Genomic DNA, 13,312 nt, shown 5'->3' on the forward strand with positions numbered 1-13,312 from the left:
TACAAAAAGATTTTAAAAATAGATTTTGGTGACCCAATAGATAAAATACACTTAAAAATGTCAGAGGGACTCAAATCATACCGGTTTCGTGGAATCAATCAATCAATCAATCAAACTTTATTTATAAAGCACTTTAAAAACACCGAAGTGGACCAAAGTGCTGTACAGAAAAGAAAAATGAATTTGACTCATATAGCGAGTTCTCTTCCTCTACGCTTCCCGTAAGCTTTAGTGTCTATATCCGCCCTGACTGTGCTGAAGCTGGGTAGCTCCACGTTAGCATCCGGGATGCTAGTCGTGAGCCACTTTTCACAGAACAGTGGGGATTTCTTTAAGACTGCAAGGGAAGCTCGGCTTCCCCTATAATGTCAAAAACTTAATGGTCAAATATGTACTATTGTGTTAACATTTTATTGACTAAAAATGCATTAGAACACGTTCATCTTGAAGATGAGTTCGTTCAGAATCAGCTACATATAGCAGGTCGCTGACTCGATTTCCTTCTCATTCATTCCCATAGCTTCAGTGTATTTCTCTGTTGAAGCCCAGCGTCCATTGACTTCAATGAGGCTGCTCTGAACAGTTTTTTTCAGTGCTTCAAAACTAGTCGGTCATTGGATAAATGCTGCGATTATGTCCCGCCCCCGGACGCTCAGCGTCTCTGGGGGTGAATGGAGGAGTGGGCTGGACTCCGGGCTTCTGCGTGATGATTGGACGGTCTGTCGAAAGACTGCATCTCCTTTTGATTGACAGCAATTTTGTACTATAAAAAGTCGCTGACGCTGAAGCTATTCGAGCTCAGTCCCATAGCGGCTTTGCACTTGGTTCTTATCAATCATTATGTATATTTTTTATTCATTTATAATGTTATGTTTTAATATACATGCTGCTAACTCGGAAATTTCAAGATATGCGAGCAAAAACTGAGAGCAAGAGTGCTGTTTTTGTTTCGTTTGTGTTCGAATCCAAATCCGCGTTGTCTTGGGCGAATCACTGATTCACTGAGCCATTCATAAAAACAGTCATTTGATTCGCTCCTGAAGGATTCAGCAGTTTTGAAAGAATCATTTGAATGACTCAGTGATTCAATCACGAACTTCTGCCACCTGCTGGCCGTTTTTAAGTTTCCCGTCTAAAAGTAGGCATATTACATTATTTTCCAACATATTTCTATATTCAGAATTTAGTATTTAAAACATTAATCTCATAACATTATTTATGCAATTATAAATACAGTCTAAATGAATAAATGCCACATCTAAATGTCACTTCATGCAGCTTCTGTGCAGTGCTAAGATGAGTTTTGTTTAGATCATTTCATGGATAACAATAGCCAGTCTTATTGTAGTCTTCAAATGTGGGTATAGTCTTATGTTTTAAAATCACTTACAGAGGAAGTTTGGTCCCATCAGGCTAACATGACAGTCACGACTTTACAACACACATTACATTACATTACATATTTCATGGCACACTCGTTTTATGCGTTTTTGGCGCCACCTATTGTTGTGGGTGTATTACTGACATGTCAAAGTCTAGACCCTGAATATAAGACGACCGCGTTTTTTCAGATGTATTTCCAAGAAAAAAACATCGTCTTATATTCGGGACAATACGGTAAGTATTCAGAGAATAATATTGTATGTTTTCACTTACATCTATTTATTTATTAAATTTTGATTCATTTTGTAGAATTGAATTATAAATTAAGCTGGTATAGTATCGTAAGACATTTTTATGGTATTGTGACAACCCTATTATACCACATTCCTAGTTTCAGTTTAACCTAATTCCCACATTTCCTCCGTCGAGTTTAATATTTTTTTTTTTAGATTGTTTGTTCATTCATTCCTTCATACAGTAGGCTAGCGTCACTGGAAAAGACGCCGAGTTGGTACAACAGGGTCACAGAGCATTTTCTTGAAAAGGAACGTAGGGCAGAATTTACGTATAAATAAATGGACAATTTTTATGATGTAGACCGAAAATGAGCTTCCCCTCTTTGAAAGACCAGCAGCCGCCACTGTCACAGAAGCACAACAAACGGCACTCTCTGTAGATCTTGACATTTTTCACCAGTGCAGCCAGATCGTCGATCTTGTTCGGCAGTGAGTTCACATTCCCCTTAATCACAGAAGGTACCGTAGGCTTGTATCACCATTTCTTCCTTAGCTGCTTAACCTTTAGCTTAGCGCCAGCTCTGCAGCCATGATACGTTGATTTCTCGAATAAATGAGTTTCAGCATATAAGAATCCATATCCATAGGATAAATGATAATCAAAAACACAAAAAATCCATATCCATAGGATAAATGATAATGATAATAAATGTCACTCACGGCGGCGCCGGAAGATGATACTGAAGATAATACACATCTTTTGGTCCTGACATGCCCTCTCCTCCTTTTGGTTGTCTGTTTTCAAATTTTCTTTCAGCTATTTCCTCGTTTAATATTCATCCCTCTCCTATCATTGGGCTATTTGGTGTCCTGCCTACTAATTATTCTTTGCCCCCACTGTTTTGCTGATTTTATTGCTTTCCTCACATTGCTGGACAGACGACAATTTTTTCTTAACTAGGAAATTTCCTAACCCCCATCACACTCTTGGTGGATTAAAGACACACTATATTTCATTAAAAACTTGAAAAAATAGACTTTCTTTTCACTGGCCGAGTACACCATTGTCTAACATTCGGAAGCCCTTTGAAGCTTACATACAAACTCTGCAAACTCTTAGTTTGTCTGATTAAGCCCTTTTCATTCCAGCTATAAATTTCATTTCTGTATTGATTTGTAGAATTCAGTTTTAAGTACACCTAATACTTTGTCTCAGTATCTCCTAATTTTCCATTATCTTCTGATGACAATGTACTTACTTAACTACTTCCACTGTTACTTTCTCTTTTATCATTGCTATTTTTAAATGTATTTATTTATTTACTTATATTATTTGTAGTTTTTTTCACCCTGAATGTATTTTAAGAACTCATAAATCTCATATATATTATGTGTGTGTGTGTGTTGAATCATTTACAGAATCTCACCTATTAGATGTAGTTCAAACTCTTTCATTTCTAGTTTTTTTAAGCACACCTATGTATTTTGTATGTATTTCACCAAGAATTTAACTCTGAACATCGTTGATATGTGCATGTAAATATATTTGCACATTTCTGATTTTAGCGTGATTTTATTTTTCTCCTCCCCCTCTATCTATAGTAAAAATAGATTGTGAATTTACTTTCTGATCCACACTCCGGAACAGAAGGGGGCGGTAATGCACCAATCAGATGGATGCGTTAAAAAAGAAGAATAAGAAGCTCACTCCTGCTCTGTTGTGATTTGTCTGAAGAAAGGTTTGTGTTTTGAGCATTTGAAGTGTTCCAAACTGTTCTGGCAATTTTATGCTTTTAATGAGAACTCTTAAATTAATGTTTTATTACTGAATGCAACATTGTAATGCTTTGTATAACATTTTTGAACTTTGAGTAACATTTAGTTTGGATTTATTTTCCTTCTGTTAATTATTCTCATCTTGTTCAAACTCACAGAAAAACATCCACGTGACACACTATTATAAAGATGGCGTTTATTAAAGAGGAGAGTGCAGACATTAGGATTTCAGAAGTATTCAGCATCAAACATGAAGATACTGAGGAACAAACAGGTTGGTTTCTTTCTCAAAGCTGAACTCAGTCATTTGATTCTTATTCACAATACAGCTATAACAGAAATGAATGATATTTCTGAAGAATGTCATATGATTTTCCTAATTATGGCTTTTATTTGGCCTGGAGTGTAGGCTAAAGGGATAGTTCACCCAAAAAAAATTAAAATTACCCCATAATTTACTCACCCTCAAGCGGGGCAGGCCCTGGCTAATTTGCTGCCCTAGGCAAGATTTTACCTCGTGCCCCTTGCCTCACATTAACATTAGTTAATATTAGCTAACTTGAACTAACAATGAACAATACATTTGTAACAGTATTTAGACAGTTAACCTGATTTTAAATTGTTTCCAGTGAAACTATAAAAATGTAGGTGCTGCCTAAGTCACTTTATAAATTAAACATCAATAATTACATCTGGCATTCCTGCACAAAACTCTATTCATTTGAACGCTTCTCTAGCATACAATAAACTACTGTTTAATCTTCAAAATAAATTTGTAAAGTGTTTGATTTCCAGTAGATGGCAGCAATGTTCTACTAAACCATTCTAATGTTATCACCATAAATTATACTGAGAAACGTACAGTTTTGGTTCCTTGCCGCTGCCGCCTCTGGCTTGTTTAGCTGGGGACACTTAAGTTCCAGAGATATTGTCAAATTGATTGCACAGATACTATTAGAACTGAACTGAGCTGGAAAATGACGTCACTGAATTCAATAATGAAATGCCTTTAACTGAAAATTGAGTATTTAATCTTATCATTTTACATTATTGACACTATTTTCCTATTTTGATATTGGAAAGTAGCTTTGACACAATCTGTATTGCTGAGATTAGAAGCACTCTCTTAAAGGGAGTCTCGGGTTGTTACCTGTATAAAAGACACCTGTCCACAGAAGCTATCAATCAATCAGATTCCAGACTCCCCACCATGGCCGAGACCAAAGAGCTGTCCAAGGATGTCAGGGACAAGATTGTAGACCTACACGAGGCTGGAACGGGCTACAAGACCATCACCAAGCAGGGGCGGTTCTAGACCACAGTAACTGGGGGGGGCCAGACAGGGGCCAATCTTAAAATTCATCTTAACCTACTTTAATATTATTCATTCAGTCATCTCTAGAAGTAATCTATAACAATTTCAAAATGAATGTTTCATCATGTTTCATCTATTTGACAAATAATTGTGTATTGTTATGTGAGGGGCATCATGCACTCATTTTTGAGGGGGCACGAGTGAAAGGGGGGGCAGGTTCTCATGCTTGTCATGTGACACACAGCAGCCACAATACAACTGTATAACTGATACAGGCTTATGTTCCTACTGGGGAAAAAAACAATAAAACCATCACAAAAATTTGAATGGTTTCCATTACAAACATTACGAACCATCAACTTTTTTGGGACATATTCCATTAGAATTTATTGGTTTTAACAAGCCACTAATAGAAGGCAACCAATTACAAGTAGAAACCAACAGGGTCCATTACAGTTTCCATTAAAACCAATACAAGTCCCATTATAACCAGTAAAACCATTACTAATTTTGTAATGGTGTCTATAGTTTTGTTTGTTTTTTTCAGCAGGGGTTTTATTAAATTGTTTTAATTTTTTTATTCGATATATCCCCAAAATATATCATGAAATATCTCGATTCTCAAATATGTGTAAGTAAATGCATTTTGCACCTTTATAGATTGTTATTTGGTCTATAATGGGCGATGGGCAAAGTAGCCTAATACTGTAATCTATTAACTACGCATAAAAGCCTGTCTTTTTACTTAAGTACCAGATATGGGTGTCATGCCATAAAATACTTTGGTGACGAAACAGCGTGTTTAAGTGATGACTCATCTGAACGCCTCTGATTGGTCCTTGCATTCATAAGCTCAACAGAATCGTATGTGATTGGTTATAATGCACAGTGCTTTTAAAACGTGTGTGTCTCTGGCTCTGTGCCAGCCAGCGAACGCAGATTTGAATTTAGCAGCTGGTGATGTTTTTCTTTTTTTAAAATATATATATATATATATATATATATATATTGTTTACAGGACAAACTGCGCAATTCACCCAAAATTGTTTGCTGTGGTGATTCCAAATTAAGGGGGGGCCAAGCTTGTTGACAGGGGGGCATTGACTTGGAGAGGATCTGCAAAGAGGAGTGGGGCAAAATCCCTCCTGAGATGTGTGCAAACCTGGTGACCAACTACAAGAAACGTCTGAGCTCTGTGATTGCCAACAAGGGTTTTGCCACAAAGTACTAAGTCATGGTTTGCGAAGGCGTCAAATACTTATTTCACTCATTAAAATGCAAATCAATTTATAACTTTTTTTAAATGCGTTTTTCTGGATTTTTTTGTTGTTATTCTGTCTCTCACTGTTAAAATAAACCTACCATTAAAATTATAGACTGATCATTTCTTTGTCAGTGGGCAAACGTACAAAATCAGCAGGGGATCAAATAAATTTTTTCCCCACTGTAAATAAATAAAGGTGATCTCTTTAAAGTGAATTTTATATTAATTTTACTAGTTTAATAAGCCCAGTTATATACAAACATTACTAAATTAGCCAATTCAAATTAGAAATACAATAAATCAGCAAAAACTACACAACTATAGAGCAAAACGTGTTGTCATGTTGCATGAAAAATGTCAATGTGGGTGTTGCTATGCGGTTTTAAGGTGTTGCTAAGTGGTTGCTAAGGTACCCAGGTTTGTTGCTAGAGTGTTGCTATGCGCTTGCTAGGGTGTCTTGGGCGATTGCTAGGTTGTTGCTGCTATGTGGTTGCTAGGGTACCAGGGGCAGTTGGCTAGGCTACTCTGGGTGTTTGCTAAGGTGTTGCTATACGGTTGCTAGGGTACCCGAGACGGTCGCTAGGTTGTTGCTATGCGGTTGCTAGGGTACTCTGGGTGGTCGCTAAGTTGTTGCTATGCGGTTGTTAGGGTACCCGGAGTGGTTGCTAAGGTGTTGCTATGCAATGGCTAGGGTACCCGGGGTGGTCACTAAGGTGTTGCTATGCGGTTACTAGGGTGTTGCTATGTGGTTGCTAGGTTGGTTTTTCTAGTTGCTGTAGTGTTGCTAGATAGATAGATGGACAGACAGATAGCTAGATTAGAAATATTAGATAGATGGGTTTGAATGAGTTTAAATGGATTAGAAATAGTACTTGAGTGATTGATTAAGTTTGATTGAGCCTCAAGGGATTCTGGGAGTTTAAGTTTGAATTTTGACAGTTGGAGTTTGAATAGTCTTGGCTCATTTGAACATTCGGTCAATTAAGTCTATAGCCTCGTTCAGACTGTCAGCCCAAATCCGATTTTTGTGAAAATCCAATTGAAATCAGATAATATTTAGATGGTCTGAACTGCAACGAACTACATGAAATCCGATTTTTGCAAATCCGTTTCAAGCTACATTCGTTTGTGGTTTGGAATCCTATTCAAATCGCATTTCTGCAAATCTGTTTCTGTCTGAACAGCCAGATCGGATTTGGCCTAGCTTTTTCACATTTTCACACCACGTTAAACGTAAAAAACGTCAGACATTTTTGTACAAAACAATGTCTTTGCAGGAACAAGCTTGTGTTTTTGCGAACTGCAAGGCAAGCGGAAAAAGACAATATACTGCTAGTATACGCACCTCTTTGAGTTTTGAAACCAGTGGAGACGGCAGCACAGAATAAAGCCGCACATTCCAGCTTCCTGCGTTTCTGCCGCTGCCTCATAAAATGAAATCCATAATAATAATCCAGCGCGACGGCAACATGTTGTCATGTTGTAAGACAACATTAGCGTTGGCATAACAACGCAATGGCTTTGCCATAGAAACCAACGCATATTCTGTAAAATGAAAGGGTGCTTATGGACACACAAACCGGATATGAACAGTTGCGATACACAGTGTGGACAGTCAGTCGTGTAGATCAGATTACATCCGGATACGCACAAAATCGGATTTGGGCTGACAGTCTAAACGAGGCTTATGGGATTTTTATGATTTTTTTATTTATTGTATGTTCTCTTTAATATTAGTGTTTTATTCCCTTAACTCTATGTATGTTTGTACTTTCTGTACCAGAAGCTCCTAACACCAAGACAAATTCCTTGTGTGTGTGAACACACTTGGCAATAAAGTATGTTCTGATTCTGTTTATGCTTTAATTTTTCATTCTTACTGTTATTTAGAAAGACAGACAACAGAAATACATAGAATGTGTGAATTAGCTCTTATGTGAGTGCAGTGTTACTAAATGAGCATTTTAAACTGATGTGCTCTACACTCTTACTTCTGTGTCGACACTCTTTTAATATAGTGATATAATGATTTACAAAGAGACAACACTTCTTGATTTCTTGTTGATTTTGGCAAATCTGCTTCTTCCACAGAAATTCAGCTGGAATATTCCCATCAGTTTACAAGTGAAGACGAGCATCAAATCATCAGGAAGAACTCTGCAAAGACTGAGTTTATTAAAGAGGACAGAGAGGAGATGAGAGATCCAGAACCCTGCAGAATCAAACACACTGAAGATACTGAACAACAAACAGGTTGGTGTTTATTTTTCTCTCTTTATTAATAGTGTTGATGGTTATAACGCTTCAAGCAGATTTAGATTTTGTTTGTTGTAATTGGAAAAATCTTTAGAGCTCTGCAATAATATAACTTAAACATATTTAAACGTCCTTCCTACAGAAACATGGGATTTGTGCCTAAAATGTTTTAAAAGTCATAATTTGAAGATCAAGGTACCTCATTCATGGAAAGCTTCAGGGACTCACTGTATATACTGTGTGTATATGTATGTATGTGCGTTTATATATATATACAGGTGCATCTCAATAAATTAGAATGTCGTGGAAAAGTTCATTTATTTCAGTAATTCAACTCAAATCGTGAAACTCGTGTATTAAATAAATTCAATGCACACAGACTGAAGTAGTTTAAGTCTTTGGTTCTTTTAATTGTGATGATTTTGGCTCACATTTAACAAAAACCCACCAATTCACTCTCAACAAATTAGAATACTTCATAAGACCAATAAAAAAAACATTTTTAGTGAATCGTTAGCCTTCTGGAAAGTGTTCATTTACTGTATATGAACTCAATACTTGGTAGGGGCTCCTTTTGCTTTAATTACTGCCTCAATTCGGCGTGGCATGGAGGTGATCAGTTTGTGGCACTGCTGAGGTGGTATGGAAGCCCAGGTTTCTTTGACAGTGGCCTTCAGCTCATCTGCATTTTTTGGTCTCTTGTTTCTCATTTTCCTCTTGACAATATCCCATAGATTCTCTATGGGCTTCAGGTCTGGTGCGTTTGCTGGCCAGTCAAGCACACCAACACCATGGTCATTTAACCAACTTTTGGTGCTTTTGGTAGTGTGGACAGGTGCCAAATCCTGCTGGAAAATGAAATCAGCATCTTTAAAAAGCTGGTCAGCAGAAGGAAGCATGAAGTGCTCCAAAATTTCTTGGTAAACGGGTGCAGTGACTTTGGTTTTCAAAAACCACAATGGACCAACACCAGCAGATGACATTGCACCCCAAATCATCACAAACTGTGGAAACTTAACACTGGGCTTCAAGCAACTTGGGCTATGAGCTTCTCCACCCTTCCTCCAGACTCTAGGACCTTGGTTTTCAAATGAAATACAAAACTTGCTCTCGTCTGAAAAGAGGACTTTGGACCACTGGGCAACAGTCCAGTTCTTCTTCTCCTGAGCCCAGGTAAGATGCTTCTGACGTTGTCTGTGGTTCAGGAGTGGCTTAACAAGAGGAATACGACAACTGTAGCCAAATTCCTTGAGTGTGTGGTGGCTCTTGATGCCTTTACCCCAGTCTGTCCATTCCTTGTGAAGTTCACCCAAATTCTTGAATCGATTTTGCTTGACAATCCTCATAAGGCTGCGATTCTCTCGGTTGGTTGTGCATCTTTTTCTTCCACACTTTTTCCTTCCACTCAACTTTCTGTTAACATGCTTGGATACAGCACTCTGTGAACAGCCAGCTTCTTTGGCAATGAATGTTTGTGGCTTACCCTCCTTGTGAAGGGTGTCAATGACTGTCTTCTGGACAACTGTCAGATCAGCAGTCTTCCCCATGATTGTGTAGCCTAGTGAACCAAACTGAGAGACTATTTTGAAGGCTCAGGAAACCTTTGCATGTGTTTTGAGTTGATTAGCTGATTGGCATGTCACCATGTTCTAATTTGTTGAGATAGTGAATTGGTGGGTTTTTGTTAAATGTGAGCCAAAATCATCACAATTAAAAGAACCAAAGACTTAAACTACTTCCGTCTGTGTGCACTGAATTTATTTAATACACGAGTTTCACAATTTGAGTTGAATTACTTTTTTGTTTTTTTTTACAGATCGGGTTCGGGTCGGACTCGTGCTCATTTAGCTTCTCTCGTTTTATTGTGCCCATATACGCGCAGAGCACACATGGCTACTGTATTAAATACTGATTATATTATAAATATTATACATCGCCTAAGCAATACGCAACGCATATACGCATACAGGTGACCAGTATCATACAGGTGACCATGCAGAGCATCAGGGAAAAGTTGGAGTGTGGAGTTACAAAAAGTTACCAATGCTTCGGGAAAAGCTGCATTTTTGATCAGCCATGCATTTGATGATGATCCTGACTCGCCATCTCCTCACTGGATGCGCCTTTAGAGAGAAATGCATCTTTAGGGATTTTATAATGAAAGAGTTTTTGTTTTCGATTCGAATTATTTCGTTTTAAAGTAGCAATTCAAAGCTTTCTGTAGATACTATATTTATCAAGTCATTGAGGCAAGTAGGCTATATGCTGTGTTTGGGTTTTTCAGAAGCGCTCCGCTTGCTCAAAACTGCTTTTTTAAATTTTTTTATTTTATTTTATAAAAGCACGTTTTGTTGATATTGTGAGTGCACACAAATAAAAGTAGAACCTTACAGTTCCGAACAACGTAGCCTATTACTCTTACCTTTATGAGCAAAAATGACAGCGTGTTTTGAAATGTTCCCAATGCAAGTGATTGTTCTGGCGTGTCCTGTAAAGCACGCTTCAGCTTCCACTCTCTGCACAAACTACTGGATATGCATCAGTGCACATTTATCTAGGTTAAGCATTTAAACTAACATTGTGGAGCTGTTTTATAATTATTCATTTTAATTTTAGAGAAGTCATGATGATTTGAGAAAGCTAAATTGATCAAACATAGGCTATGATCAACTCGCTGTCTGCCGCTGGCCGCTTGGTCACTTTAAAAAACAAAAACTTACATTTAACGAATAAAAAAAAATGAGCTGTTTTGGGAGAAGGGGGAAAAAAAGACAGGCTCGGGTCGGACACGGGCCGGGCTAGGCTAGGGCCTAAATTTTAGGCCCGTGCAGGGCTTTAATTTAGCACCACAAAACTAATATATATATATATATATATATATATATATATATATATATACACACACACACAGTATATATATATATAAAATTAGGGGTGGCATGGTACATGTTTTATTGCTCTTTTGTTGGTTTTGATTGCTTCTATTGTCATCATTTGTATATCGCTTTGGATAAAAGCATCTGCTAAATGACTAAATATAAAATGTACTAGATGTATTTATAAAACTGCATCAAAATGATCAATTTTGTGTAGTAATTGTCTACTATCTGCTGTTACATCAGCGTTCAATTTTATGTCTTTTTACTTTTTTATGAGTTACTGATAAAGGAACTGTTTTTGCTTTTATTTCAGAATCGATTAAAGAAAATGAAGAATTGAGTGAATTTGAGGGAAAAAATCACTTCAGAACTGGAGAAAAACCTTTGAGTCGCTGTCAAAGCAATTTTCAAATCATTTTAAGGAAATCAAGAACCAAGAAATCTTTCACCTGCACTCAGTGTGGAAAGAGTTTGACATGCAAACATAGTCTTGAGCTTCACATGAGAGTTCATACTGGAGAGAAACCGTACAAGTGTTCACACTGTGACAAGAGATTCAATCAGTCAGGAGCCCTGAAAGCACATGAGAGGATCCACACTGGAGAGAAACCGTTCACATGTGATCAGTGTGGGAAGAGTTTCACAGTAAAAGGAAACCTTATGGACCATATGAGAGTTCATACTGGAGAGAAACCGTTCACTTGTGATCAGTGCGGAAAGAGTTTCACACTAAAAGGACACCTTACAGACCATATGAGAGTTCATACAGGAGAGAAATGGTTCACTTGTGATCAGTGCGGGAAGAGTTTCTCACAATTATCAACCCTTAAGAAACACACGAACATCCACACTAGAGAGAAACTGTATACATGTGATCAATGCGGGAAAACATTTTTGAGAGCTTCATCCGTGAGGACACACCTGAGAGTTCATATAAAGGAGAAGCCACATTCATGTCATTTGTGTGGAAAGAGTTTTTCACATCTACAAAGTTTGAGAGAACATCAGAAAATACACACTGCTGTGAGAGAGTACATGTGCTTTGAGTGTGAGAAGACTTTTACTTCAGCGAGCCATTTAAAACTGCACGAGAGGATTCACACTGGAGAGAAACCTTACAAGTGTTCACACTGTAACAAGAGATTCAGTCAGTCAGGACATCTGAAACCACATGAGAGGATCCACACTGGAGAGAAACCACACACATGTGATCAGTGCGGGAAGAGTTTCACACTAAAAAGAAACCTTACATCACATATGAGAGTTCATACTGGAGAGAAACCGTTCACTTGTGATCAGTGTGGAACAAGTTTCTCACAATCATCAAGCCTTAAGGATCACATGAATATCCACACTAGAGAGAAACTGTACAAGTGTTCACATTGTGACAAAAGATTCAGTCAGTCAGCAAATCTGAAAACACATCAGAGGATCCACACTGAAGAGAAACCGTTCACTTGTGATCAGTGCGGGAAGAGTTTCTCACAGTTATCAACCCTTAAGAAACACATGAACATCCACACTAGAGAGAAAACTGCACACACATGATCAATGCGGGAAAACATTTTTGAGAGCTTCACACCTGAAGCAGCACCTGAGAGTTCATACAGAGGAGAAGCCACATTCATGTTATTTGTGTGGAAAGAGTTTTTCACATCTACAAAGTTTGAAAGACAATCAAAAAAATTCACACTGGTGTGAGAGAGTACATGTGCTTTGAGTGTGAAAAAAAGGTTGGGAACCACTGAAGTAGATCATCTTCAGATCTGATTCTCGACATCACCAAATGTGACAATATTGCATCAAGCAATAGAATGTCATCTGGATAAATCTGTTCTAACCAGCCATTACAAGCGACATGTCTAAAGTTTTCACAGTGAATTAAGTTCATTTTCAAAACCAGCAGATTCAACTGAGATTCAGATCAATTCAAAGATGGAGTTCCTCCCCAAAGAACAATGTCAGAAAGTTGTATTCTTGTATATAATTTTGATTTATGATATAAATCATATCATTGTGCTTTCTTATGAGTTTCATATTATGTTCAATTGTCTTATAATGCATATGTGTCACTTGCAGTTTGCTTACTCTTTCATGAACTCTTACAAACCTTTCTTGTTCAGGGAGCTGAAGAAGAGACTGTAACACTTTTAAGAAAGACTGAGATTTATTTTACATTTTGTTCGTCACTGTTGTTTTTAAA

The 13,312-nt window shown here is 37.5% G+C and overlaps 1 protein-coding gene across 1 annotated transcript in view; it reads left to right on the forward strand.

Moving 5' to 3' along the window:
* The first annotated feature begins 3,245 nt into the window (after positions 1–3,245).
* LOC131536473 (gastrula zinc finger protein XlCGF57.1-like) overlaps positions 3,246–13,312 on the forward strand; it is a 298,340-nt gene continuing 288,273 nt past the window's right edge. The window contains exons 1-3 of the mRNA XM_058769412.1: positions 3,246–3,358; positions 3,554–3,669; positions 8,066–8,227. Of these exons, the coding sequence (XP_058625395.1) occupies positions 3,585–3,669; positions 8,066–8,227 (247 nt within the window). The 5' untranslated portion in view covers positions 3,246–3,358; positions 3,554–3,584. The remainder of the gene's footprint in view (positions 3,359–3,553; positions 3,670–8,065; positions 8,228–13,312) is intronic.

Source organism: Onychostoma macrolepis, chromosome 03 (assembly GCF_012432095.1).
Source record: "Onychostoma macrolepis isolate SWU-2019 chromosome 03, ASM1243209v1, whole genome shotgun sequence".
Taxonomy (NCBI): domain Eukaryota; kingdom Metazoa; phylum Chordata; class Actinopteri; order Cypriniformes; family Cyprinidae; genus Onychostoma; species Onychostoma macrolepis.